At 52.5% G+C, this 27,260-nt stretch overlaps 2 protein-coding genes across 2 annotated transcripts; both read left to right on the top strand.

Moving 5' to 3' along the window:
* The first annotated feature begins 104 nt into the window (after window positions 1-104).
* On the top strand, window positions 105-8,157 carry LOC149912760 (uncharacterized). Its single transcript, XM_090132644.1, has 15 exons — window positions 105-204; window positions 402-2,217; window positions 2,393-2,493; window positions 2,687-2,812; window positions 3,060-3,139; window positions 3,472-3,583; window positions 3,897-3,983; window positions 4,148-4,237; window positions 4,471-4,623; window positions 4,796-4,947; window positions 5,329-5,464; window positions 6,322-6,473; window positions 6,790-6,937; window positions 7,041-7,178; window positions 7,568-8,157. Exons 2-15 carry the CDS (start codon window positions 2,103-2,105, stop codon window positions 8,147-8,149), a joined length of 2,172 nt encoding a protein of 723 aa, XP_089988770.1. The 5' UTR covers window positions 105-204; window positions 402-2,102; the 3' UTR covers window positions 8,150-8,157.
* Window positions 8,158-11,661: 3,504 nt separating this feature from the next.
* Window positions 11,662-20,601, top strand: LOC149912759 (maestro heat-like repeat-containing protein family member 7). The gene is made up of 20 exons (XM_090132641.1): window positions 11,662-12,646; window positions 12,822-12,922; window positions 13,116-13,241; window positions 13,489-13,568; window positions 13,901-14,012; window positions 14,326-14,412; window positions 14,577-14,666; window positions 14,900-15,052; window positions 15,225-15,376; window positions 15,758-15,893; window positions 16,751-16,902; window positions 17,219-17,366; window positions 17,470-17,607; window positions 17,997-18,173; window positions 18,751-18,906; window positions 19,047-19,148; window positions 19,264-19,366; window positions 19,606-19,662; window positions 19,949-20,214; window positions 20,412-20,601. Exons 1-19 carry the CDS (start codon window positions 12,532-12,534, stop codon window positions 20,101-20,103), a joined length of 2,340 nt encoding a protein of 779 aa, XP_089988767.1. The 5' UTR covers window positions 11,662-12,531; the 3' UTR covers window positions 20,104-20,214; window positions 20,412-20,601.
* Window positions 20,602-27,260: the final 6,659 nt, after the last annotated feature.

The following is a 27,260-nucleotide window of genomic DNA, read 5'->3' as shown; positions in this document are numbered from 1 at the left end:
CAGATTCTGAGAAAACCACAGCGGGAGAAAAAGAAAGGATGGCGCAGGCTTCTAGAACTGTGTTGCTGGCCCTGCCGTATTCTTTCATCATAAGTCTGACTGACTAGAACTTCAATTACAAAAGCCGTTCCTGTTGTTGTCCTCCTGTCCTGTACCTGAAGGATTCTCAGGCTTCTGTGTGACAAGAGACTCTCTTGTTCATTGGTGAGCCCAACCCCTGGGTCCCTCTTTGAGCCCTGCCCTGGCAGCAAGGCACAGCCCTGCAGCCCCCAGGTACACTCTGCTCATCCTGGCCTGGAAAAGTGATGGGTGCGGCTGGGGCTGGCATGGTCTGAAGTAGATGCTGGCGGGTCACTGCAGGTTGCTGGGTTTCACCCCTGGTTTGTTTCCTTCTGTTGCAGTCCTCCATTCTTTGGAACATGACAGTCATCCGCTAGTCCATTCTCCGGCAACACTGACAATCCAGATTCTGGGACGTTCACAGCAGCAGAGAAAATCAGGATGGGCTAGGCTTGTAGAACTGTGTTGCTGGCTCTGCAGTTCCCTATTTCATCATAAGTATGATTAATTAAAACTTCAATTACCAAGCTGTTCCCTTAGTGTCCTCCTGTGTTGAGCTTATGTGCAGGGTTTATGTAGCAGTGGACTGTATCTGGAACCACCATGAGGAGAGCCTGGGAGAAGAGCCTTCCCAAGCCAGCTCCAAATGGGAACTGTGGGAGGAGCCCACAAAGGAGCAGCTGGAGCAGGGCTGAAGGAGGCTGCATCCCATGAGAAGAACCATGGTGGTGTAGGCTGTTTCCCTGAGGTTCGTGGTGTCAAGAATAGATGGAAATCAGAGGACTGGTCTAATGCAAGAGTGCATCCTCAGCACGTTTGGTGGCCTTACTCCATGGGGAGTGCAATACTCCATGAGAAGTGCTACTGATTCTCTGGAGGGGTGATAGGCCTTTCATGGGGATACAGATCCATTGGAGGGCTGGACGATCAACAACAGCATGCAGTTCCACTAAAGAAAATAAAAAAAGTCTTTAAACTGGCATACACTCGTAAGTACCCCAAGGCTTATCTTCAAGGTCTATCAAGGGCACTATTCCCTCTGTGTACAAAGTAAGACTTGCTTCATGGTCTGCTCATTTTGCTGGGCCTTCGACAGATATGAAGTAAGAAAGTAATTGTTTTCCTAACTTCTTGCAAAGATGAAGTGCAGAGATGAAGCAAAGCTCCTGTTTGCTCAGTAGTGCTGTGTGCCTGGGCATGAGTTTGCCATGTGGAACAAGGCAAATGGGTTTTTATTTCAAGGGGAAAAAAACATCTCTTCTTATACCTTGGAGACCCTGAAATTCAGAGTGAAAGATCTTTGATTTTGGGTTTGCATTTCAAAATGGGACAGAATGATTCTCCGAATCTTCTCTGCTGACATTTAACTCGTACAGTGATCATAACATGAATAATGACAATGCCACAAAAATGCAGCAGAAACTCTCTTCTCCCTCAAGGTATGGGGAGAAGAGAGTCACCAGAGGAAATTTCTCGTACAGACTGAATTGGAACTGTGGTGGGAGGGTCCCTGCACACAAGAACAGAGGAAGGAGGGACTGAGTTAGAACGCTACAGCACTGGTAAAGGAGTACAAAGCAGGAGATGCTAGAGAACAAGGAATTGTAGATGGCACAATCCACCCACGTGACAAACACTCAGGCATTTACACACAGATGGCATTTGCTTGGCCATAAAGTATAAAGAGGATAAAGTTGCTCTGGCTGTAGCTGTGACTGCCAGAGCAAAGAAGACTGCCATCAGAAGTATATGGAGCTTCACAATGTACCAAACAAGCAAACACAGGACACGCTGCATTGGATGGGCAACATTTTGATGAATTCTCCTTTCCAGGTGGTAACAGAAGTCCTTGCTCTATGTCTTTGTGCTATAGTCCTTCCTACCACTCATCCTGATTTGTTCTTAGTGCACCACTCTGTAAAATCATTTGTTCTGTTTGGCACTCCTCCTATCTGCGCCCCCGAGCGCAGCCCACATCGTTTCCTCAACCCCTGGCAGCCCCGTGTCTGCCCATTCCCCACCATCAGCCCTCATCCCACAGGATGGAGGAGAGACCCCCCAGCCGCCCGAGGGTGGCCTGGGCAGAGAGTGGGGCTCCCGAGGAGAGGCCTCCACCGGAGCCCTACGAGGTGACCGAGGTGCAGTCGCTGCATGGCGGTGAGTGAGGGTCCCCAGCAGGGTGGGCTGGGGTAGCAAGCGCCCTGTGTTCAGGCAGCCATGGGCAGACTGTGCCAGGCAAGCAGGCACAAGCCTGGAGAGGGCAGAGCTCCCTCCTCTGTTTGTGACTGCCTTCGATCCCTCTACAGCACTGCTCACTCTGCTTCTTCGTTAGATGCTGACAGCCTGTCTCTCTATGGAGAGGAGGAGAATGAAGAGACAGAGGAGAAGGAAGCCATAGATATCATAGAACACTTCCTCAGGAGTACAGAAAAGGTAACATCTCAGCTGTGCCTGCATCTCTGGATGGTCCCTGTGGCTCTGCCTTCAGGCTGCAGGAGGGCCACTGGCTGGACAGAGCTGCTGCCCTCCAGGCATCCCACACTGCTCCACACCCTGTAATGCTCCGGGGCTGCCGGACACAGCTCTCCCAGCTCACGCTCTCTCCTTGTCTCTCTGTGGTGGCCAGGAGGAGATGCTCAAGATGATGTTTCTGGAGAGCATCTGCAGCATCTGCAGAATCAGCAAAAAGAAGGGCTTGTGTGAGAGCCTGGCTATTTTCTGCCGTGAGAAGAACTTGGCAGAGAAAGTCAAGGTGAGGGGACAACATAAGGGGTTGTGGGAGAGGGCAGAGCTGTCCAGGGACTGGCAGCCTGTGAGGCAGGGGTGGGCAGGGGACTATGAGTGCTGCTGAGATCTCAGCAGTGGGATGCAGGGTGCCTTTGCGTTCTGGTGCTGGGCTGGAGGCACTGGGGCTCCTCCGGCACTTGCTGACCGGCCGCCAAGTCTGCTGGTGCTGGGTGCTGGTGACTGCTAGGTCTCATCCTGGTTGTACTCTACAGGAGCTGCTGGAAAATGAGCCCACGGACCAGCTGTGCACAGCAGTGCGGTACCAAGCCATGCTTGCAATCGCCGCCTTGAGGTACCAGCCCAGCCCCGGTTTTTCCCACACATCCCCAGGGCACAGTCCTGCTGGCTCTGATCTTAGCTGGGAAGCATCCCCACGTGGGCAGGGTAGCCCTCAGCTCTGCCCTGCTATGGGCTTCTGCAGAGGTTGGAGGAAGCCGTGAAGCTCCCTGCACAGTCTTGGCTCTTGTCCCAAAGCAGGAGGCATCAGGACTGCCCTCCAGCCCAGGCCAGTCCCGTGGAGGAGGTGCCTCTCAGCAGGGCTCCACATCCCTTCTAGGGAGCCTTGCCCAGGGGGGGACCAACATCAAAGCGCTGCTCCCAACATCAAGGTCTCTCTATTTCCAGTGAAATGCAGGCAATTTCGGAGGAAGAAATAATACCTCTTTCACACGTGTGCTTCAAAGCCATCTTCTGCCTTCCTCCAAAAGAGGACCTGAACATCTGCCTTTACAATCATGTACGTACTGGGTGATCTACTGTAGTGCCCGTGCCTCTGGATTTTTCACGTGCAGAGATTACTAAAGATCCTTGCAGTCAGGGTCTTGGCCTCGCTTCCCCCACTGTTTCTCTCCCACTCTTGCCGCGGGCCTGGCAACATGCAGCATTCACAGCCTGGTCTGCACACAGCAGCTTTGCTGCCATGGGGCCTCTCTCAGGCTGTGCGTCAATCTGCGGATGTCCTTCCTTGGTAGTCAAAGGGACTCACAGCAGTTTCCTCGCGGTGAGAGGGCCCTTGGAAAGACTTTCACAACCTGCTGCTCTCTTTACAGACCGTGTGTGCTATGGAGAAAATGCTGCAGGTTCTGCTGGTCAACCATCGTACCTCCAATGGAGAGGAGCTGCAGAACATCTTGGAGGTCTGTATTGTGGAGGCTGTAGAAGGCCTGAGAAGGGCTGGGCTCTAGTTCAGGGGGGAAGCCCGGACAGATGCTGTGATTCCAGCCGGGAGCTCAGCAGAGCTGCTTCTGCTGGAGGCGGCATCCGCAGCTCCCAGGCAAACCAGCAGCTCCTCTCCCCACAGGTGCTGCTGCCCTTCACCCGCTCCCAGACAAAAACTGTGCGTGAGAGGGCCATGGAGCAGATCTGGAAGCTTTATGGTTTCTGTCAGGAGGTAAGGAGCCAGGAACTTTCCAGCCAGGCTATCTCCTGTTCTCTGCATCCCAGAGCAGCCTGCAGCTCAGGGGTACATGCAAGACAAGCTTGGGCACAGCTGGGAGCCCTCAGCATGTTTCTGCCCTGAAGCAAGGGTCTTCATCCTTCCTTTTGCTCGGGCCTTCCCCCTCCAGACCACAGTCTCTCACTCAATTTGACATGTCCTCCCTCTCTTTTTCCTTTCTACTGTAGCCATTTGGAAAACACCTCCAACCTTCTCAGAGAACAGACATCGTCCTCATGGCCCTTGAAAAGACCACTGAAGACTGCGCTGTTGAGGACGATGAGTGGTCCGAAATTATACTGGATATGGTTCTGAGTCAGCCTAGCAGCTGGCTGATGGATGTAAGCAGTCCAAGGCTAGATTACCGTGCCCTGCCCTGCCCTCTGTAGATTATGTGCATCTGAAGGCACTTCAAGCCAGCAAAAGCAGTGGGAAGGGCAGTAATGTCTTTGGCAGCGGGACAAATGGCTGCAGTACAGTGGCAGCAGCAATCTCCCTGTGTCCTCTGAACAGGTGCCGGTGATTATGAGCTTCATCCACAGGCACATGAAAAGCAGCAGCACATCAGTTCAACAGACACTCTTCTCAGTGCTGGAAATACTGGCCTACCAGTTTCCCAGGGATGTGCTGATGAGTGTGTTGATCTACCTTCCACCGAATGACAGGTACCAGCCCTGACAGCCCCCGCGGTCTTCTTCCTGTGAAGTGCAGGGCTCAGAGATGCTTTGGCTGCCAGAGCCACGCAGAGCTGCAGGGCATCCTTGACGAGCTTCCACTGTGCTTTCCAGCGCTGGTGGGCCAGTCAGGGCTGCAGCAGCCAATACCGACCAAGGCAGCCCGGGGCTTCCATCACGCTCCTGCCTCGCCCCTCTGGGAAGGCCATCTCAGCCCTTCCTGCTTGCCCAGGCTGGGCCCCCAGGCCTCCAAAAGCACGAGGAGCAGCAGGGCCAAGGCTACAGCACAGCCTGTGGCCTACCAGGACTTCCTGAGCCATGGTGCTGTGGCTGAGGCAGCCCTGCTGACAGAGTATTGCTCTTCGTTTGCAGCACTCTGCGTATCTGGAAGAACATGATTTACTGCCCAAAGTCATCAGAGAACGTTTTAGATGTGCTGTGCACTGTGCTCATGGAGGAAGAAATCTGCGGGATTCCCACAGGAGACTTGGGCCTCCTTCGCCTGACTGTGAGTTACCAAACAATGCACCGTGCTTTCCTTCAGGGCTCTTTTTCACCAGTTCCCTGCTTCCCATGCCTTGCCGCCCAGAATGGGAAGCTGGGAAAGGGTAGGGGTAGAGTCGGGGTCATGGATGGGGGACCAGGGTGAGCCATTGCCTCTGTACAGCCTGAGGAGGCCGCAGGACCTGAGAGGAGAAGTGCCTGTGGCCACACACATCTGGTGCCAATTTTGTGCCAGCTCCTGCAGGTCAATTGCTTTTCAGAGGCATGAGAGCAAGAGGCTGTGGCTGCTCAGAGGGGCAGGAGAAGCGGGCCTTGTCCCTACCAGCTTCGTTATTCTTAGTGATGTGAGGACCCTGTACTGGGAACTTGCTCGGGTTCTGTGCAGCAGAGCATCCATCTGCTGCCAAGGGTTACTTTCAGACGCTCCATGGCTCCCTTTGCTGCCAGCACCAGGTATTCTGCCCAGGTGCCACAGCAGGGAGGTGGAGGCTAAGCAGGCAGCGTGTGCCCCAGAGGCACTGCTGAGGGCCAGCCCTGTTTCCTCCTTGTCCCAGTGCCTGGGGAGCTCTGCTTTGACCATTAAGGGTGGCAGGGGAATACTCTGAGGCACAGACAGCCCGTGATTGACACTTGTTGCATTCCTTTGCATGAACACACAACACATCTGTGCAGAGTATGCCTCTGAAGCACCTCCCTTTGCATCAGCCATGCTAGTGACATGGCCTGCTCTCCACAGCTCTTGGGCATCTGAAGCCATTTTAAGCCAGCACAGAACAATGGGAGGGGCAGAAGTATCATTGGCAGCGGGGCAACTGGCTGTAGTACAGTTGTGGCAATACTCTTCCTGTGTTCTCCCAACAGGTGCCCGAGATTCTTCAGTCCATCCATAGAAACCTGAAAAGAAGGCTTGCGTCACTTCAGCAGACTCTCTTCTCATTGCTGAATATGCTGACCAACCTTTTTCCCAGAGATGTGCTGACGGCTGTGTTGCTCCATCTTCCACAGAATGACAGGTATCTGCCCTGATAGCCCCGTGGTCTTCTTCCTGTGAAGAGCAGGGTTCAGAGATGCTCTGGCTGCCAGCGCCACGCAAAGCTGCAGGACATCCTGGAGGAACAGGCCCTCCATTCCACTGTGCTTTCCAGTGCTGGTGGACCAGTCAGGGCTGCAGCAGTCAACGCCAACCAAGGCAGTGCGGAGCCCCCATCCAGAGGACGCAGGATGGCAGGGCCAGGGCTGCAGCACAGCCTGTGGGCTACCTGGGCTGCCTGAGTCATGGCGCTGGGGCTGAGGCAGCCCTGCTGATAGAGCATTGCTCTTTATTTGCAGCACTACTCTGGACATCTGGAAGAGAGTGCTAGCTCCAACAGTGACTTCAGGAATGCACTTGCAAGAACTGTGCCGTGTTTTTCAGGACCAACAGCTGTGCATGATCTTTAGCATCACCGCAGTGGATTTTGGCCTACTTTGCATGGCTGTGAGTTACTGGACAAGGCACCTCGCTCTCCTCCCACAGAAGCCAGAAGCTGCAGGGTGCAGGGGCTGGGTCCTGCTGGTTCTCACTGCTGTGTTGGTTTCAGGTGATGTGCCCCACTGAAGAGATCCTGCAAGAGTTATGTAACCCAGACCTCTTCCAGATGTTTCTGAAGATTGAAAGCTTGCCACTACTCTGGCTGGTGCTCAGAGGCCTTGTGCTTCTGTCAGAGAGACCTGAGACGGTGAGCAGGCCCTAGTCAAATGAAAACACTATTGGCAGCCTGGTGCTGGGGCGGTGGGCAGTACTGTGACTTGACCTTGCCCGAGACTCAAGAGTGCGAATGATGGCCATGGTGGGGCCTGGTGGCTACCCGGGGAGCTTTCCAGATGGGTTATTTGGGGGCCTGTTGTAAAAGGGGGTGGGACACAGAGACCATGCTCTCCGACTTTCCTTCTCCTGTCTCCCTATGTCCGTATCAGTGTGCCCATGGCCACCACCTGCCCAGAGTCTAATGCTGCCATTCCTGTGGCAGCTGCCAGAGAGCAAGGCGTGTGCTCTGAAATCAGGGCTCTTAGGCCAGGGTGGCCATTGCTCTCTCTTGATGAAAAGGAAATTGTGTGTTTTGTACAGGCAAGAGAAATACAGGCCCTGCTGCCAGACATCATGGAGACCCTGCAGTTTGGCAATGCGCACGTCACTCTTAATGCGCTGACTATCTTCAAAAACATCATGAATCATCTGGGGAAGATGGAGGCGCGTCCCATTGCTCTGGAGCTGGCTGGCAAGCTCCTGTATCTATTTAATCATGTAAGTCTGCTGTGGAAGGCTGAGCTCTGCAGATGGGTGCTTGGCTGGAATGCGTTCTTCTCTCTTTGCTCTTCTGGGCTCTCATGGGATGTCTTCTGGGCTCTGCAGCCCAGCAGGCCTCATCCCTGGCAGCTTGGTTGTTGTTGGCGATGCGAGGCCCCTGTGTTGTGGCCCAGTCCGACCACTGTGCAAAGCACCTGCTGCCAAGGGTTAGTGTCAGACTCTCCAGTTGCCCTTATACTACCAACACCGGGCATTCTCCCCAGGTGCCATAACAAAGAGGTGAAGGCTAAGCAGGCAGCGTGTGCCCTGGAGACAATGCCAAGGGGCATCCTTGTCTCCTCCTTGGCCAATGCTTGCCAAGCTCTTCTTTGTCGTGGTAGGGTAGCTGGGGGAGCACTCTGAGGCACAGGCACTGCGTGCTGGAACCCTGTTGCATTGATTTTCATGAATTCACAGCCTGTTCATGCAGAACGTGACTCTGAAGCATCTTGCTTTGCATCAGCCGCACCTGCTCTTGTGCTCACCATGGGCAACAAGAGAGAGTTGCTGAGGTTCTCCTGTACTCCTCCCTCAGGTGTCAGGTGAAGTACGAGAGTCTTCCATCCTCCTCTTCAAAGATGTGATAGAGGCTGTGGTGTGGTGGCAAAAGGGAGAAATGAAGAAGAAAGTACGCAGGGGCCTGCTTCCTTTGTTCTTTCGGAGCAGTGATGAGATCTCGAGTGTTGCACAGGTATGAATTTCAGACCTGGCCATTATAGAGGCAAGAGTGTGCTGACACCTCAAGGGCAGTCTGGGGTTGAGGGCAGCAAGTGTTGCAGCTCCTGGGGTCTGTTTCTGTGGTGCCATCTCCCAGCATCTGTTGCTCTGTAGGCTGCCAGGGAAGCCCTTACCGCTTGTGCAAGGTTCCTGAAGTGGCAGGAGCTCGAGCATCAGGCCGAGAAGAGGGATGTGCTGAAGATCACGGAGTGCTTGGTAAGGACAACTCCACAACCTCTGCCCCTTTGTTGAGGGAAGGAACACTGGTGGGGGGTCCGCAGCTGCAACTGGGAAGGCTCTGCAAGCCCCATGCCTTTGTGTTCTTGTACAGGTACAGCAGAGAAGGGAGAGGGTGGCTAAAAACATACAGCAGAGCCTGCTGTACCTGAAGGATCCTCAGGCTGCTATGCGACAAAATGCTCTCTTGTTCATTGGTGAGCCCAACCCTTGGGTCCCTCTTTGAGCCCTGCCCTGACAGCAAGGCACAGCCCTGCAGCCCCCAGGTACACTCTGCCCATGCCAGTAGTCCCGATGGGTGCCTCACTCAGGTCCTCCCTCAGGCACCGTCACTGCCTGGGGTGCAGGGCCAGAAGCAGGTGGGCTGGCTGGACTGCAGTCTGTGCTCCTGGGAGCGTGTTGAGGAGTGGGGATCTGATGGGAGCTCTCTACCTAGGCTTTGTGTGGAGCTACTGGAACCCAAGTGAGGGAAAGCGGAATAAAATCTACAATGGTGAGTGAGAACAGCGCTATGTGTGCTGGGGCTGGGGGCAGGGTCACAGCCTAAGTAGTGTGCAGCTGTGTCTTGGCCTGCTGCACACAAGGAAATGTTGCAGGGGCAGAGGAACATTGTTGGGGCAGATGGAGCAATCCTGAGCAGTAGCTTCCAGCTGAACCCTTAGTTTCACGTGCTTCTCCTGGCCTGGAAAAGTGATGGGGCTGGCATGGTCTGAAGGGGATTCTGGCGGTTCTCTGCGGGTTGGTGGGTTTCACCCCTGTTTTGTTTCCTTCTGTTGCAGTCCTCCATTTTATGGAACATGACAGTCATCCATTAGTCCGTCATCAGGCAACATTGACAATCCAGATTCTGAGAAAACCACAGCGGGAGAAAAAGAAAGGATGGCGCAGGCTTCTAGAACTGTGTTGCTGGCCCTGCCCTATTCTTTCATCATAAGTCTGACTGACTAGAACTTCAATTACAAAAGCCGTTCCTGTTGTTGTCCTCCTGTCCTGTACCTGAAGGATTCTCAGGCTTCTGTGTGACAAGAGACTCTCTTGTTCATTGGTGAGCCCAACCCCTGGGTCCCTCTTTGAGCCCTGCCCTGGCAGCAAGGCACAGCCCTGCAGCCCCCAGGTACACTCTGCCCATGCCAGTAGTCCCGATGGGTGCCTCACTCAGGTCCTCCCTCAGGCACCGTCACTGCCTGGGGTGCAGGGCCAGAAGCAGGTGGGCTGGCTGGACTGCAGTCTGTGCTCCTGGGAGCGTGTTGAGGAGTGGGGATCTGATGGGAGCTCTCTACCTAGGCTTTGTGTGGAGCTACTGGAACCCAAGTGAGGGAAAGCGGAATAAAATCTACAATGGTGAGTGAGAACAGCGCTATGTGTGCTGGGGCTGGGGGCAGGGTCACAGCCTAAGTAGTGTGCAGCTGTGTCTTGGCCTGCTGCACACAAGGAAATGTTGCAGGGGCAGAGGAACATTGTTGGGGCAGATGGAGCAATCCTGAGCAGTAGCTTCCAGCTGAACCCTTAGTTTCACGTGCTTCTCCTGGCCTGGAAAAGTGATGGGGCTGGCATGGTCTGAAGGGGATTCTGGCGGTTCTCTGCGGGTTGGTGGGTTTCACCCCTGTTTTGTTTCCTTCTGTTGCAGTCCTCCATTTTTTGGAACATGACAGTCATCCATTAGTCCGTCATCAGGCAACATTGACAATCCAGATTCTGAGAAAACCACAGCGGGAGAAAAAGAAAGGATGGCGCAGGCTTCTAGAACTGTGTTGCTGGCCCTGCCGTATTCTTTCATCATAAGTCTGACTGACTAGAACTTCAATTACAAAAGCCGTTCCTGTTGTTGTCCTCCTGTCCTGTACCTGAAGGATTCTCAGGCTTCTGTGTGACAAGAGACTCTCTTGTTCATTGGTGAGCCCAACCCCTGGGTCCCTCTTTGAGCCCTGCCCTGGCAGCAAGGCACAGCCCTGCAGCCCCCAGGTACACTCTGCTCATCCTGGCCTGGAAAAGTGATGGGTGCGGCTGGGGCTGGCATGGTCTGAAGTAGATGCTGGCGGGTCACTGCAGGTTGCTGGGTTTCACCCCTGGTTTGTTTCCTTCTGTTGCAGTCCTCCATTCTTTGGAACATGACAGTCATCCGCTAGTCCATTCTCCGGCAACACTGACAATCCAGATTCTGGGACGTTCACAGCAGCAGAGAAAATCAGGATGGGCTAGGCTTGTAGAACTGTGTTGCTGGCTCTGCAGTTCCCTATTTCATCATAAGTATGATTAATTAAAACTTCAATTACCAAGCTGTTCCCTTAGTGTCCTCCTGTGTTGAGCTTATGTGCAGGGTTTATGTAGCAGTGGACTGTATCTGGAACCACCATGAGGAGAGCCTGGGAGAAGAGCCTTCCCAAGCCAGCTCCAAATGGGAACTGTGGGAGGAGCCCACAAAGGAGCAGCTGGAGCAGGGCTGAAGGAGGCTGCATCCCATGAGAAGAACCATGGTGGTGTAGGCTGTTTCCCTGAGGTTCGTGGTGTCAAGAATAGATGGAAATCAGAGGACTGGTCTAATGCAAGAGTGCATCCTCAGCACGTTTGGTGGCCTTACTCCATGGGGAGTGCAATACTCCATGAGAAGTGCTACTGATTCTCTGGAGGGGTGATAGGCCTTTCATGGGGATACAGATCCATTGGAGGGCTGGACGATCAACAACAGCATGCAGTTCCACTAAAGAAAATAAAAAAAGTCTTTAAACTGGCATACACTCGTAAGTACCCCAAGGCTTATCTTCAAGGTCTATCAAGGGCACTATTCCCTCTGTGTACAAAGTAAGACTTGCTTCATGGTCTGCTCATTTTGCTGGGCCTTCGACAGATATGAAGTAAGAAAGTAATTGTTTTCCTAACTTCTTGCAAAGATGAAGTGCAGAGATGATGCAAAGCTCCTGTTTGCTCAGTAGTGCTGTGTGCCTGGGCATGAGTTTGCCATGTGGAACAAGGCAAATGGGTTTTTATTTCAAGGGGAAAAAAACATCTCTTCTTATACCTTGGAGACCCTGAAATTCAGAGTGAAAGATCTTTGATTTTGGGTTTGCATTTCAAAATGGGACAGAATGATTCTCCGAATCTTCTCTGCTGACATTTAACTCGTACAGTGATCATAACATGAATAATGACAATGCCACAAAAATGCAGCAGAAACTCTCTTCTCCCTCAAGGTATGGGGAGAAGAGAGTCACCAGAGGAAATTTCTCGTACAGACTGAATTGGAACTGTGGTGGGAGGGTCCCTGCACACAAGAACAGAGGAAGGAGGGACTGAGTTAGAACGCTACAGCACTGGTAAAGGAGTACAAAGCAGGAGATGCTAGAGAACAAGGAATTGTAGATGGCACAATCCACCCACGTGACAAACACTCAGGCATTTACACACAGATGGCATTTGCTTGGCCATAAAGTATAAAGAGGATAAAGTTGCTCTGGCTGTAGCTGTGACTGCCAGAGCAAAGAAGACTGCCATCAGAAGTATATGGAGCTTCACAATGTACCAAACAAGCAAACACAGGACACGCTGCATTGGATGGGCAACATTTTGATGAATTCTCCTTTCCAGGTGGTAACAGAAGTCCTTGCTCTATGTCTTTGTGCTATAGTCCTTCCTACCACTCATCCTGATTTGTTCTTAGTGCACCACTCTGTAAAATCATTTGTTCTGTTTGGCACTCCTCCTATCTGCGCCCCCGAGCGCAGCCCACATCGTTTCCTCAACCCCTGGCAGCCCCGTGTCTGCCCATTCCCCACCATCAGCCCTCATCCCACAGGATGGAGGAGAGACCCCCCAGCCGCCCGAGGGTGGCCTGGGCAGAGAGTGGGGCTCCCGAGGAGAGGCCTCCACCGGAGCCCTACGAGGTGACCGAGGTGCAGTCGCTGCATGGCGGTGAGTGAGGGTCCCCAGCAGGGTGGGCTGGGGTAGCAAGCGCCCTGTGTTCAGGCAGCCATGGGCAGACTGTGCCAGGCAAGCAGGCACAAGCCTGGAGAGGGCAGAGCTCCCTCCTCTGTTTGTGACTGCCTTCGATCCCTCTACAGCACTGCTCACTCTGCTTCTTCGTTAGATGCTGACAGCCTGTCTCTCTATGGAGAGGAGGAGAATGAAGAGACAGAGGAGAAGGAAGCCATAGATATCATAGAACACTTCCTCAGGAGTACAGAAAAGGTAACATCTCAGCTGTGCCTGCATCTCTGGATGGTCCCTGTGGCTCTGCCTTCAGGCTGCAGGAGGGCCACTGGCTGGACAGAGCTGCTGCCCTCCAGGCATCCCACACTGCTCCACACCCTGTAATGCTCCGGGGCTGCCGGACACAGCTCTCCCAGCTCACGCTCTCTCCTTGTCTCTCTGTGGTGGCCAGGAGGAGATGCTCAAGATGATGTTTCTGGAGAGCATCTGCAGCATCTGCAGAATCAGCAAAAAGAAGGGCTTGTGTGAGAGCCTGGCTATTTTCTGCCGTGAGAAGAACTTGGCAGAGAAAGTCAAGGTGAGGGGACAACATAAGGGGTTGTGGGAGAGGGCAGAGCTGTCCAGGGACTGGCAGCCTGTGAGGCAGGGGTGGGCAGGGGACTATGAGTGCTGCTGAGATCTCAGCAGTGGGATGCAGGGTGCCTTTGCGTTCTGGTGCTGGGCTGGAGGCACTGGGGCTCCTCCGGCACTTGCTGACCGGCCGCCAAGTCTGCTGGTGCTGGGTGCTGGTGACTGCTAGGTCTCATCCTGGTTGTACTCTACAGGAGCTGCTGGAAAATGAGCCCACGGACCAGCTGTGCACAGCAGTGCGGTACCAAGCCATGCTTGCAATCGCCGCCTTGAGGTACCAGCCCAGCCCCGGTTTTTCCCACACATCCCCAGGGCACAGTCCTGCTGGCTCTGATCTTAGCTGGGAAGCATCCCCACGTGGGCAGGGTAGCCCTCAGCTCTGCCCTGCTATGGGCTTCTGCAGAGGTTGGAGGAAGCCGTGAAGCTCCCTGCACAGTCTTGGCTCTTGTCCCAAAGCAGGAGGCATCAGGACTGCCCTCCAGCCCAGGCCAGTCCCGTGGAGGAGGTGCCTCTCAGCAGGGCTCCACATCCCTTCTAGGGAGCCTTGCCCAGGGGGGGACCAACATCAAAGCGCTGCTCCCAACATCAAGGTCTCTCTATTTCCAGTGAAATGCAGGCAATTTCGGAGGAAGAAATAATACCTCTTTCACACGTGTGCTTCAAAACCATCTTCTGCCTTCCTCCAAAAGAGGACCTGAACATCTGCCTTTACAATCATGTACGTACTGGGTGATCTACTGTAGTGCCCGTGCCTCTGGATTTTTCACGTGCAGAGATTACTAAAGATCCTTGCAGTCAGGGTCTTGGCCTCGCTTCCCCCACTGTTTCTCTCCCACTCTTGCCGCGGGCCTGGCAACATGCAGCATTCACAGCCTGGTCTGCACACAGCAGCTTTGCTGCCATGGGGCCTCTCTCAGGCTGTGCGTCAATCTGCGGATGTCCTTCCTTGGTAGTCAAAGGGACTCACAGCAGTTTCCTCGCGGTGAGAGGGCCCTTGGAAAGACTTTCACAACCTGCTGCTCTCTTTACAGACCGTGTGTGCTATGGAGAAAATGCTGCAGGTTCTGCTGGTCAACCATCGTACCTCCAATGGAGAGGAGCTGCAGAACATCTTGGAGGTCTGTATTGTGGAGGCTGTAGAAGGCCTGAGAAGGGCTGGGCTCTAGTTCAGGGGGGAAGCCCGGACAGATGCTGTGATTCCAGCCGGGAGCTCAGCAGAGCTGCTTCTGCTGGAGGCGGCATCCGCAGCTCCCAGGCAAACCAGCAGCTCCTCTCCCCACAGGTGCTGCTGCCCTTCACCCGCTCCCAGACAAAAACTGTGCGTGAGAGGGCCATGGAGCAGATCTGGAAGCTTTATGGTTTCTGTCAGGAGGTAAGGAGCCAGGAACTTTCCAGCCAGGCTATCTCCTGTTCTCTGCATCCCAGAGCAGCCTGCAGCTCAGGGGTACATGCAAGACAAGCTTGGGCACAGCTGGGAGCCCTCAGCATGTTTCTGCCCTGAAGCAAGGGTCTTCATCCTTCCTTTTGCTCGGGCCTTCCCCCTCCAGACCACAGTCTCTCACTCAATTTGACATGTCCTCCCTCTCTTTTTCCTTTCTACTGTAGCCATTTGGAAAACACCTCCAACCTTCTCAGAGAACAGACATCGTCCTCATGGCCCTTGAAAAGACCACTGAAGACTGCGCTGTTGAGGACGATGAGTGGTCCGAAATTATACTGGATATGGTTCTGAGTCAGCCTAGCAGCTGGCTGATGGATGTAAGCAGTCCAAGGCTAGATTACCGTGCCCTGCCCTGCCCTCTGTAGATTATGTGCATCTGAAGGCACTTCAAGCCAGCAAAAGCAGTGGGAAGGGCAGTAATGTCTTTGGCAGCGGGACAAATGGCTGCAGTACAGTGGCAGCAGCAATCTCCCTGTGTCCTCTGAACAGGTGCCGGTGATTATGAGCTTCATCCACAGGCACATGAAAAGCAGCAGCACATCAGTTCAACAGACACTCTTCTCAGTGCTGGAAATACTGGCCTACCAGTTTCCCAGGGATGTGCTGATGAGTGTGTTGATCTACCTTCCACCGAATGACAGGTACCAGCCCTGACAGCCCCCGCGGTCTTCTTCCTGTGAAGTGCAGGGCTCAGAGATGCTTTGGCTGCCAGAGCCACGCAGAGCTGCAGGGCATCCTTGACGAGCTTCCACTGTGCTTTCCAGCGCTGGTGGGCCAGTCAGGGCTGCAGCAGCCAATACCGACCAAGGCAGCCCGGGGCTTCCATCACGCTCCTGCCTCGCCCCTCTGGGAAGGCCATCTCAGCCCTTCCTGCTTGCCCAGGCTGGGCCCCCAGGCCTCCAAAAGCACGAGGAGCAGCAGGGCCAAGGCTACAGCACAGCCTGTGGCCTACCAGGACTTCCTGAGCCATGGTGCTGTGGCTGAGGCAGCCCTGCTGACAGAGTATTGCTCTTCGTTTGCAGCACTCTGCGTATCTGGAAGAACATGATTTACTGCCCAAAGTCATCAGAGAACGTTTTAGATGTGCTGTGCACTGTGCTCATGGAGGAAGAAATCTGCGGGATTCCCACAGGAGACTTGGGCCTCCTTCGCCTGACTGTGAGTTACCAAACAATGCACCGTGCTTTCCTTCAGGGCTCTTTTTCACCAGTTCCCTGCTTCCCATGCCTTGCCGCCCAGAATGGGAAGCTGGGAAAGGGTAGGGGTAGAGTCGGGGTCATGGATGGGGGACCAGGGTGAGCCATTGCCTCTGTACAGCCTGAGGAGGCCGCAGGACCTGAGAGGAGAAGTGCCTGTGGCCACACACATCTGGTGCCAATTTTGTGCCAGCTCCTGCAGGTCAATTGCTTTTCAGAGGCATGAGAGCAAGAGGCTGTGGCTGCTCAGAGGGGCAGGAGAAGCGGGCCTTGTCCCTACCAGCTTCGTTATTCTTAGTGATGTGAGGACCCTGTACTGGGAACTTGCTCGGGTTCTGTGCAGCAGAGCATCCATCTGCTGCCAAGGGTTACTTTCAGACGCTCCATGGCTCCCTTTGCTGCCAGCACCAGGTATTCTGCCCAGGTGCCACAGCAGGGAGGTGGAGGCTAAGCAGGCAGCGTGTGCCCCAGAGGCACTGCTGAGGGCCAGCCCTGTTTCCTCCTTGTCCCAGTGCCTGGGGAGCTCTGCTTTGACCATTAAGGGTGGCAGGGGAATACTCTGAGGCACAGACAGCCCGTGATTGACACTTGTTGCATTCCTTTGCATGAACACACAACACATCTGTGCAGAGTATGCCTCTGAAGCACCTCCCTTTGCATCAGCCATGCTAGTGACATGGCCTGCTCTCCACAGCTCTTGGGCATCTGAAGCCATTTTAAGCCAGCACAGAACAATGGGAGGGGCAGAAGTATCATTGGCAGCGGGGCAACTGGCTGTAGTACAGTTGTGGCAATACTCTTCCTGTGTTCTCCCAACAGGTGCCCGAGATTCTTCAGTCCATCCATAGAAACCTGAAAAGAAGGCTTGCGTCACTTCAGCAGACTCTCTTCTCATTGCTGAATATGCTGACCAACCTTTTTCCCAGAGATGTGCTGACGGCTGTGTTGCTCCATCTTCCACAGAATGACAGGTATCTGCCCTGATAGCCCCGTGGTCTTCTTCCTGTGAAGAGCAGGGTTCAGAGATGCTCTGGCTGCCAGCGCCACGCAAAGCTGCAGGACATCCTGGAGGAACAGGCCCTCCATTCCACTGTGCTTTCCAGTGCTGGTGGACCAGTCAGGGCTGCAGCAGTCAACGCCAACCAAGGCAGTGCGGAGCCCCCATCCAGAGGACGCAGGATGGCAGGGCCAGGGCTGCAGCACAGCCTGTGGGCTACCTGGGCTGCCTGAGTCATGGCGCTGGGGCTGAGGCAGCCCTGCTGATAGAGCATTGCTCTTTATTTGCAGCACTACTCTGGACATCTGGAAGAGAGTGCTAGCTCCAACAGTGACTTCAGGAATGCACTTGCAAGAACTGTGCCGTGTTTTTCAGGACCAACAGCTGTGCATGATCTTTAGCATCACCGCAGTGGATTTTGGCCTACTTTGCATGGCTGTGAGTTACTGGACAAGGCACCTTGCTCTCCTCCCACAGAAGCCAGAAGCTGCAGGGTGCAGGGGCTGGGTCCTGCTGGTTCTCACTGCTGTGTTGGTTTCAGGTGATGTGCCCCACTGAAGAGATCCTGCAAGAGTTATGTAACCCAGACCTCTTCCAGATGTTTCTGAAGATTGAAAGCTTGCCACTACTCTGGCTGGTGCTCAGAGGCCTTGTGCTTCTGTCAGAGAGACCTGAGACGGTGAGCAGGCCCTAGTCAAATGAAAACACTATTGGCAGCCTGGTGCTGGGGCGGTGGGCAGTACTGTGACTTGACCTTGCCCGAGACTCAAGAGTGCGAATGATGGCCATGGTGGGGCCTGGTGGCTACCCGGGGAGCTTTCCAGATGGGTTATTTGGGGGCCTGTTGTAAAAGGGGGTGGGACACAGAGACCATGCTCTCCGACTTTCCTTCTCCTGTCTCCCTATGTCCGTATCAGTGTGCCCATGGCCACCACCTGCCCAGAGTCTAATGCTGCCATTCCTGTGGCAGCTGCCAGAGAGCAAGGCGTGTGCTCTGAAATCAGGGCTCTTAGGCCAGGGTGGCCATTGCTCTCTCTTGATGAAAAGGAAATTGTGTGTTTTGTACAGGCAAGAGAAATACAGGCCCTGCTGCCAGACATCATGGAGACCCTGCAGTTTGGCAATGCGCACGTCACTCTTAATGCGCTGACTATCTTCAAAAACATCATGAATCATCTGGGGAAGATGGAGGCGCGTCCCATTGCTCTGGAGCTGGCTGGCAAGCTCCTGTATCTATTTAATCATGTAAGTCTGCTGTGGAAGGCTGAGCTCTGCAGATGGGTGCTTGGCTGGAATGCGTTCTTCTCTCTTTGCTCTTCTGGGCTCTCATGGGATGTCTTCTGGGCTCTGCAGCCCAGCAGGCCTCATCCCTGGCAGCTTGGTTGTTGTTGGCGATGCGAGGCCCCTGTGTTGTGGCCCAGTCCGACCACTGTGCAAAGCACCTGCTGCCAAGGGTTAGTGTCAGACTCTCCAGTTGCCCTTATACTACCAACACCGGGCATTCTCCCCAGGTGCCATAACAAAGAGGTGAAGGCTAAGCAGGCAGCGTGTGCCCTGGAGACAATGCCAAGGGGCATCCTTGTCTCCTCCTTGGCCAATGCTTGCCAAGCTCTTCTTTGTCGTGGTAGGGTAGCTGGGGGAGCACTCTGAGGCACAGGCACTGCGTGCTGGAACCCTGTTGCATTGATTTTCATGAATTCACAGCCTGTTCATGCAGAACGTGACTCTGAAGCATCTTGCTTTGCATCAGCCGCACCTGCTCTTGTGCTCACCATGGGCAACAAGAGAGAGTTGCTGAGGTTCTCCTGTACTCCTCCCTCAGGTGTCAGGTGAAGTACGAGAGTCTTCCATCCTCCTCTTCAAAGATGTGATAGAGGCTGTGGTGTGGTGGCAAAAGGGAGAAATGAAGAAGAAAGTACGCAGGGGCCTGCTTCCTTTGTTCTTTCGGAGCAGTGATGAGATCTCGAGTGTTGCACAGGTATGAATTTCAGACCTGGCCATTATAGAGGCAAGAGTGTGCTGACACCTCAAGGGCAGTCTGGGGTTGAGGGCAGCAAGTGTTGCAGCTCCTGGGGTCTGTTTCTGTGGTGCCATCTCCCAGCATCTGTTGCTCTGTAGGCTGCCAGGGAAGCCCTTACCGCTTGTGCAAGGTTCCTGAAGTGGCAGGAGCTCGAGCATCAGGCCGAGAAGAGGGATGTGCTGGGGATCACGGAGTGCTTGGTAAGGACAACTCCACAACCCCTGCCCCTTTGTTGAGGGAAGGAACACTGGTGGGGGGTCCGCAGCTGCAGCTGGGAAGGCTCTGCAAGCCCCATGCCTTTGTGTTCTTGTACAGGTACAGCAGAGAAGGGAGAGGGTGGCTAAAAACCTACAGCAGAGCCTGCTGTACCTGAAGGATCCTCAGGCTGCTATGCGACAAAATGCTCTCTTGTTCATTGGTGAGCCCAACCCTTGGGTCCCTCTTTGAGCCCTGCCCTGGCAGCAAGGCACAGCCCTGCAGCCCCCAGGTACACTCTGCCCATGCCAGTAGTCCCGATGGGTGCCTCACTCAGGTCCTCCCTCAGGCACCGTCACTGCCTGGGGTGCAGGGCCAGAAGCAGGTGGGCTGGCTGGACTGCAGTCTGTGCTCCTGGGAGCGTGTTGAGGAGTGGGGATCTGATGGGAGCTCTCTACCTAGGCTTTGTGTGGAGCTACTGGAACCCAAGTGAGGGAAAGCGGAATAAAATCTACAATGGTGAGTGAGAACAGTGCTATGTGTGCTGGGGCTGGGGGCAGGGTCAGAGCCTAAGTAGTGTGCAGCTGTGTCTTGGCCTGCTGCACACAAGGAAATGTTGCAGGGGCAGAGGAACATTGTTGGGGCAGATGGAGCAATCCTGAGCAGTAGCTTCCAGCTGAACCCTTAGTTTCACGTGCTTCTCCTGGCCTGGAAAAGTGATGGGGCTGGCATGGTCTGAAGGGGATTCTGGCGGTTCTCTGCGGGTTGGTGGGTTTCACCCCTGTTTTGTTTCCTTCTGTTGCAGTCCTCCATTTTTTGGAACATGACAGTCATCCATTAGTCCGTCATCAGGCAACATTGACAATCCAGATTCTGAGAAAACCACAGCGGGAGAAAAAGAAAGGATGGCGCAGGCTTCTAGAACTGTGTTGCTGGCCCTGCCGTATTCTTTCATCATAAGTCTGACTGACTAGAACTTCAATTACAAAAGCCGTTCCTGTTGTTGTCCTCCTGTCCTGTACCTGAAGGATTCTCAGGCTTCTGTGTGACAAGAGACTCTCTTGTTCATTGGTGAGCCCAACCCCTGGGTCCCTCTTTGAGCCCTGCCCTGGCAGCAAGGCACAGCCCTGCAGCCCCCAGGTACACTCTGCTCATCCTGGCCTGGAAAAGTGATGGGTGCGGCTGGGGCTGGCATGGTCTGAAGTAGATGCTGGCGGGTCACTGCAGGTTGCTGGGTTTCACCCCTGGTTTGTTTCCTTCTGTTGCAGTCCTCCATTCTTTGGAACATGACAGTCATCCGCTAGTCCATTCTCCGGCAACACTGACAATCCAGATTCTGGGACGTTCACAGCAGCAGAGAAAATCAGGATGGGCTAGGCTTGTAGAACTGTGTTGCTGGCTCTGCAGTTCCCTATTTCATCATAAGTATGATTAATTAAAACTTCAATTACCAAGCTGTTCCCTTAGTGTCCTCCTGTGTTGAGCTTATGTGCAGGGTTTATGTAGCAGTGGACTGTATCTGGAACCACCATGAGGAGAGCCTGGGAGAAGAGCCTTCCCAAGCCAGCTCCAAATGGGAACTGTGGGAGGAGCCCACAAAGGAGCAGCTGGAGCAGGGCTGAAGGAGGCTGCATCCCACGAGAAGAACCATGGTGGTGTAGGCTGTTTCCCTGAGGTTCGTGGTGTCAAGAATAGATGGAAATCAGAGGACTGGTCTAATGCAAGAGTGCATCCTCAGCACGTTTGGTGGCCTTACTCCATGGGGAGTGCAATACTCCATGAGAAGTGCTACTGATTCTCTGGAGGGGTGATAGGCCTTTCATGGGGATACAGATCCATTGGAGGGCTGGACGATCAACAACAGCATGCAGTTCCACTAAAGAAAATAAAAAAAGTCTTTAAACTGGCATACACTCGTAAGTACCCCAAGGCTTATCTTCAAGGTCTATCAAGGGCACTATTCCCTCTGTGTACAAAGTAAGACTTGCTTCATGGTCTGCTCATTTTGCTGGGCCTTCGACAGATATGAAGTAAGAAAGTAATTGTTTTCCTAACTTCTTGCAAAGATGAAGTGCAGAGATGAAGCAAAGCTCCTGTTTGCTCAGTAGTGCTGTGTGCCTGGGCATGAGTTTGCCATGTGGAACAAGGCAAATGGGTTTTTATTTCAAGGGGAAAAAACATCTCTTCTTATACCTTGGAGACCCTGAAATTCAGAGTGAAAGATCTTTGATTTTGGGTTTGCATTTCAAAATGGGACAGAATGATTCTCCGAATCTTCTCTGCTGACATTTAACTCGTACAGTGATCATAACATGAATAATGACAATGCCACAAAAATGCAGCAGAAACTCTCTTCTCCCTCAAGGTATGGGGAGAAGAGAGTCACCAGAGGAAATTTCTCGTACAGACTGAATTGGAACTGTGGTGGGAGGGTCCCTGCACACAAGAACAGAGGAAGGAGGGACTGAGTTAGAACGCTACAGCACTGGTAAAGGAGTACAAAGCAGGAGATGCTAGAGAACAAGGAATTGTAGATGGCACAATCCACCCACGTGACAAACACTCAGGCATTTACACACAGATGGCATTTGCTTGGCCATAAAGTATAAAGAGGATAAAGTTGCTCTGGCTGTAGCTGTGACTGCCAGAGCAAAGAAGACTGCCATCAGAAGTATATGGAGCTTCACAATGTACCAAACAAGCAAACACAGGACACGCTGCATTGGATGGGCAACATTTTGATGAATTCTCCTTTCCAGGTGGTAACAGAAGTCCTTGCTCTATGTCTTTGTGCTATAGTCCTTCCTACCACTCATCCTGATTTGTTCTTAGTGCACCACTCTGTAAAATCATTTGTTCTGTTTGGCACTCCTCCTATCTGCGCCCCCGAGCGCAGCCCACATCGTTTCCTCAACCCCTGGCAGCCCCGTGTCTGCCCATTCCCCACCATCAGCCCTCATCCCACAGGATGGCCTCGCTTCCCCCAGGCAGATCGAAACTTCCAGCCAACTGGTGTCATCTGCAAACTTACGGAGGGTGCTCTCTATGCCGTCATCCAGGTCATCAATAAAGATATTGAACAGGACAGGCCCCAGCACCGTCCCCTGGGGAACACCACTTCTGGCTGGTCACCAGCTGGATTTAGCTCCATTCACCACCATTCTCTGGACCCGGCCTTTCAGCCAGTTCCTTATCCAGCCAAGAGCATACCTGTCCAAGCCAAGGGCTACCAGCTTTTGCAGGAGAATACTGTGGGAGACAGTGTCAAAGGCTTTGTAGTCTAGGTAGACTACATCAATAGCCTTTCCTTTTGAAAATTAGGGTCTCAAGATTTCATTTGATAGTTGCTTGTTGCTGGTCTTCTGCATGAACAAAACGCTTTTTCTCAAGGTCAGAAAGCCTATCGTTGACAAAATACAAAAAGAGAATGGAATTCCTGAATTCCTTCAGTGAATGTACGGGATGTATTTTTTAAGTTGGTTTTCATTTATGTGGAGGTAGAAAAGTAGATGTTGTATACTTTGACTTCTGCAAGGTATTTGACACTATTTCCCATTAAATCCCTGTTATGAAACTTAGAAAGTGTGGGACAGATGAGTCGTTGATGAGGTGGATTGAGGACTGACTGGCAGAGCTCAGATGGTTGTCATCATAAGTACAGACTCTGGTTGGAGGCCTGTAGCTAGTGGTGTTCCCCAGGGATCAGTGCTGGGTCCGGTCTTCTTCAGCATCTTCATCAGTGACTTGTCTGAAGGGATAGAGTCTACTCCCAGAATGTTTGCTGATGATACAAAGTTCAACGTGGCTGACACATTGGAAGAATGTGCTGCCATTCAGCAAGACCTGGACAGATTGGAGAGTTGGGCAGGAAGGAACCTGATGAGGTTTAACAAAAGCAAATGTACAGTCTTGCACCTGGGGAGCAATTAACACATGTATCAGAACAGGTTAGGGAGAGGACCTCTGCAGAGTAGGCCTTGGGTAGTTCTGGTGGGCAAAAGCTTGGCCATGAGCCAGCGGTGTCCCTTTGTGGCCTGGGATGCCATGGGGTGCCATGGGGTACATTAAAATGAGCATGGCCAGCAGGTCAAGGGAGGTGATCCTCCCCTGGCGAAGCCACATACCAGAATTCTGTGTCCAGCTCTGGGCTTTCCAGTTCAAAAAATACAAGGATCTTCCAGGAGTCGAGTAGAGGGCCACAAAGATGATGAGGAGCCCGTAGCACCTCCTGCATGAGAAAAGGCTGAGTAACCTGTGTCTGTTCAACCTGGGGAAAAGAAGACTGAGCGGGGATCTGATACACGTTTATAAATATCTAAAGGGAAGTGGGAAGCAAATGGAAAAGGCCAGGCTTTCTTGGTGGTGCAAGGACAAGGAGAAATGATCTAAAATTGGAACATAGGAAGTTCCATACAAACATGCAAAAGAACTTCTTTATGGTAAGGATGATGGAGCACTGGAACTGGCTGCCCAGAGATGCTGTGGGGTCTCCTGTGGAGATATTCAAGTCAGGTCTGGACACATACCTATGCGACCTATCGTAGGGAACCTCCTTTAGCATGGAGTTGGACTTGATGATCTCTTGAGGTCCATTCCAACCCTTGTGATTCTGTGACTCTGTGATTCTGTGAAGATTTTAATGTGCTGAGGGATGCAGACCTGGGACTAGCTACAGAATAGTGCAGGGAGGGAGAGGACAGAAGAAGGGAACTATTTCTCAGAAGGCTTTATATAGAGCATTAAAATCCAGCTGTCTGCAGGAACTCGAGAACGGACTTGCTGGTTCTGGCCAGTCCTGCCATTTCTGTGTTTTTAATGTTTTCCAGATTATTTATGAGCATGCTGTTTCACTACTGCAAATACGTGCATTTTGTAAAACATACCAGGGCAGAACAAGGAAGCCACTGGTTTCAGTAACACACTATGATCTTCAGATCCTGCTGAGTTTGCCAATTTTTCTAAGGAAAACCAGTCCTACAGAATCTAGCCAGCTGCCCAGCAGATTTCACATAAACGTCTGAAGAAGACATTTACTTTCACACCACACCAAGTCTTTCATCCCTATTGTATATCTCCATATTTGAATTTTCAATTTTTTTTTTCATGATTTTCTAATGAGATGTAAAGATAAGTAATCCATAATACACATTGGTGGAAACTGACAATAACTAACAGCTTCACAAAGTGGGTAAACAGTCTCTCCTTCATTAACTTTGAGTTCAACGACAAAGAGTGGAATGGACAAAAATTAAACACTGGCCTGCCCATAAAAGTATAATTAAAAAATCATCAAAATCTCTTATTAGAGATATATTTTTTTAATACTTATATGTGTGACAGACTTTGACTATTTGCGGCTAGAGGTTCTCCACATCAGCAAGCTAAAATTTGGTGGATACCAAGAAAAACTTGTTATTGAACACTAATTCATGAATAAACAAATAATAGTAACCTAGTTTATAAGTAGGTCATCTGAAAACATGAAAATCTGTCCCAACCCAGGGACATGAAAAGTCAAAGAACCAGAGTTTATATATGTTCAGTAACATAAAAATATCTTTCATTATTTGTTTCTACTAATTTTGCAGATTTAGAAGGATCCTCCAAGATATCAGTATTAACAGTTAACTTGATTTTAATGTCTATATGAGATACAGTGAAGACAAGAAACAAAGATAGTCCCTCTGGCTCTGCCTTCAGCCTGCAGGAGGGCCTGTTAGACGCTGACTACGTAAGATGCTGACTGCCTGCCTCTCTATGTAGAGAAGGACCCGCAAACCCGCAGCGGGCCAGGTGGGCCAGGTGAATCTAATGAGGTTCAACACAGCAAAGTGCAAGGTTCTGCACTTGGGCTGGAAGAATCCCAAGCGTCCATACAGACTGGAAGGAGCAGTCCTTGAGAGCAGCCCTGCAGAGGAGGACCTGGGAGACCTGATGGATGAAAAGCTTAACATGAGCCAGCAGTGTGCTCTTGCAGCTCGGAAAGCAAATGATATCCTGGGCTCCATCAGAAAAGGGGTGGCTAGCAGGGACAGGAAGGTGATTGTCCCTCTCTTCTCTGCCCTTGTGAGGCCCCATCTGGAGTACTGTGTCCAGGTCTGGACCCCCCAGTACAAGAAAGACAGAGAACTCTTGAAGAGGGTCCAGAGAAGGGCCACAAAGATGATCAGTGCAGGTAGGATCCCCTACGAAAGCAGGCTTAGGGAGCTGGGTTTGTTCAGCCTGGAGAAAAGAAGCCTGTGGGGTGACCTCATTGCAGCCTTTCACTACCTAAAGGGAGCCTATAAACAGGAGGGGAATCAACTCTTTGAAAGGGTAGGTAATGGCAGGACAAGGGGAAATGGGATGTCAGGGGGAAAGTTCTTTTACTATGAGAGTGGTGAGGTGCTGGAACAGGCTGCCCAGAGAGGTTGTGGATGCCTCGTCCCTGGAGGTGTTCAAGGCCAGACTGGATGAGGCCCTGGGCAGCCTGGTCTAGTATTAAATGGGGAGGTCAGTGGTCCTGCCTGTGGCGCGGGGGGGTTGGAGATTCATGATCCAATCCTGGCCATTCTGTGATTCTGTGATATATTCAGCCTTGCAGTAACCTTTTAATTACAGCTAAAGTTCTTGCTAGGAGAAAGAGCTAAATAACTTCTGCAGGCTTATTTAGTTTACTTGTCTTTTCCCATACTGAAATATTTTTGCCGCTCCTGCAAACGATCACGTTAAAATCAAAATGGCAGCCACCATTTCAGGGCAAACCCCGAGCGGATCAGCCTCATAGCAGAACCCTTACGACGAAAGACCGTACTTAGACGGTCCTAATCGCTGCAAACAAGCCGCTTCTAAGAAGCTCCGAGAAGCTCTAAGAAGCTGATAGAGAGCGAGGCAGCGCCTCCCAGCCCCCGACAGCACGGCTGACGCGTGTGGGAGGACAGGAGTGTCGGCTGCAGTTTTAAAAGTGCATTTCAGGGCAAACCCGCAGCGGATCACCCTGGTAGCAGGGTTTTACAAAGGACCGTTTCTGAAGGTCCAAATCGCAGCAAAAAAGCGCATCTAAGAAGTTCCAAGAAGCTCTAAGAAGCTGAGGAAGAGCAAGACAGCGCTCTCCCTCCCGGCAGCTCGGCGGGCAGGCAGAGTGAGTAGGCAGGCAGGCAAAGTTAGGCACCTTGGTACATAGGAGGAGGCTTAACACAGCACTTAGCACATAGCTTATGAAGTCACTTAGGTCGCTGTTCTGTCAACTCACCGTGGTCCCCACCGTGGCAAGCTGCTGCTAAAAGGGACGTGGAGACTCTGAAAGTATGAATGTGTGCCGCGGTTCATGTCTCAGGCTGAAGAGAATGCCTGGCCCTGTCACTGCTACAGGAGGGCAGCTGGGGTACCACCTGTGTGTGGTGTGAGCAGGTGGACGATCTGCTCAGCCTGATGGTAGAGCTAGAGGAAGTAGAAAGGCTGAGGAGCATCCGGGCTTATGGGAAGGGGATTGACTGGTGGAGCCGCACTCTGCCGTCGCTGTAGGAAGGGGGTGGGGGAGATGCTCCTCAGGCAGTGGGGGATCATCTGCCCTTTCATAGTCAGGTGGGAAAGGGTGACCTGAGAGACAGCGAGGGACGGAAGCCAGTGTTTGTTGGGGGCAACAAGCAGACTGCCCCTCAGCCTGTCCCACCTTCCCAGCTGCCCTTACGTAACAGGTATGAGGCTCTGGAGCTGGAGAGACTAAGGAATGTGGATGTCAGTGAAAGTCAGTTCTTACAGGAGAGATTGCCCAAGGCTAGTCAGTCTGCTCCCTGTTGTGCTACAACATCGGTCAGGAAAAAAGAAGGGCTATCATCATAGGAGGCTCCCTTCTGAGGGGAACCGAGGGCCCGATATGCCGCTCAGTCCCGTCCCATAGCTGGAGCCCAGCTGAGAGATGTTGCTAGGAATATCCATTGCCTGGTTAAGCCATTACCATTATCCGTTCCTAGTTTTCTACACTGGAAATGAAAGGCAAAAGAATTCCTCGAATGTCAAAAGGGACTTCAGGGCTCTGGGAAGACTGCTGAAGGGATCAGGAGCGCAAGTTGTGTTCTCCTCTGTCTTCAGTTGGTGACTGGGATCCGCACAAAAGGAGGAGGACAGACATGCTGGTG

Source organism: Phasianus colchicus, chromosome Z (assembly GCF_987193195.1).
Source record: "Phasianus colchicus chromosome Z, bPhaCol1.hap1.1, whole genome shotgun sequence".
Classification (NCBI taxonomy): Eukaryota; Metazoa; Chordata; class Aves; order Galliformes; family Phasianidae; genus Phasianus; species Phasianus colchicus.
The sequence above is the reverse complement of the archived record's forward strand: the minus strand, read 5'-3'. Positions and strand labels throughout refer to the sequence as shown.

What these genes read in the sequence shown, in the direction of transcription:
- LOC149912760 (XM_090132644.1), top strand. Translation starts at nt 2,103, where the DNA reads ATGGAGGAGAGACCCCCCAGCCGCCCGAGGGTGGCCTGGGCAGAGAGT. An exon ending in TACCTTCCACCGAATGACAG is followed by an intron (nt 4,948 to 5,328) that starts GTACCAGCCCTG and finishes CTTCGTTTGCAG; the next exon opens with CACTCTGCGTATCTGGAAGA. An exon ending in TTGGCCTACTTTGCATGGCT is followed by an intron (nt 6,938 to 7,040) that starts GTGAGTTACTGG and finishes TGTTGGTTTCAG; the next exon opens with GTGATGTGCCCCACTGAAGA.
- LOC149912759 (XM_090132641.1), top strand. Translation starts at nt 12,532, where the DNA reads ATGGAGGAGAGACCCCCCAGCCGCCCGAGGGTGGCCTGGGCAGAGAGT. An exon ending in TTGGCCTACTTTGCATGGCT is followed by an intron (nt 17,367 to 17,469) that starts GTGAGTTACTGG and finishes TGTTGGTTTCAG; the next exon opens with GTGATGTGCCCCACTGAAGA. An exon ending in TCCTGTATCTATTTAATCAT is followed by an intron (nt 18,174 to 18,750) that starts GTAAGTCTGCTG and finishes CTCCTCCCTCAG; the next exon opens with GTGTCAGGTGAAGTACGAGA.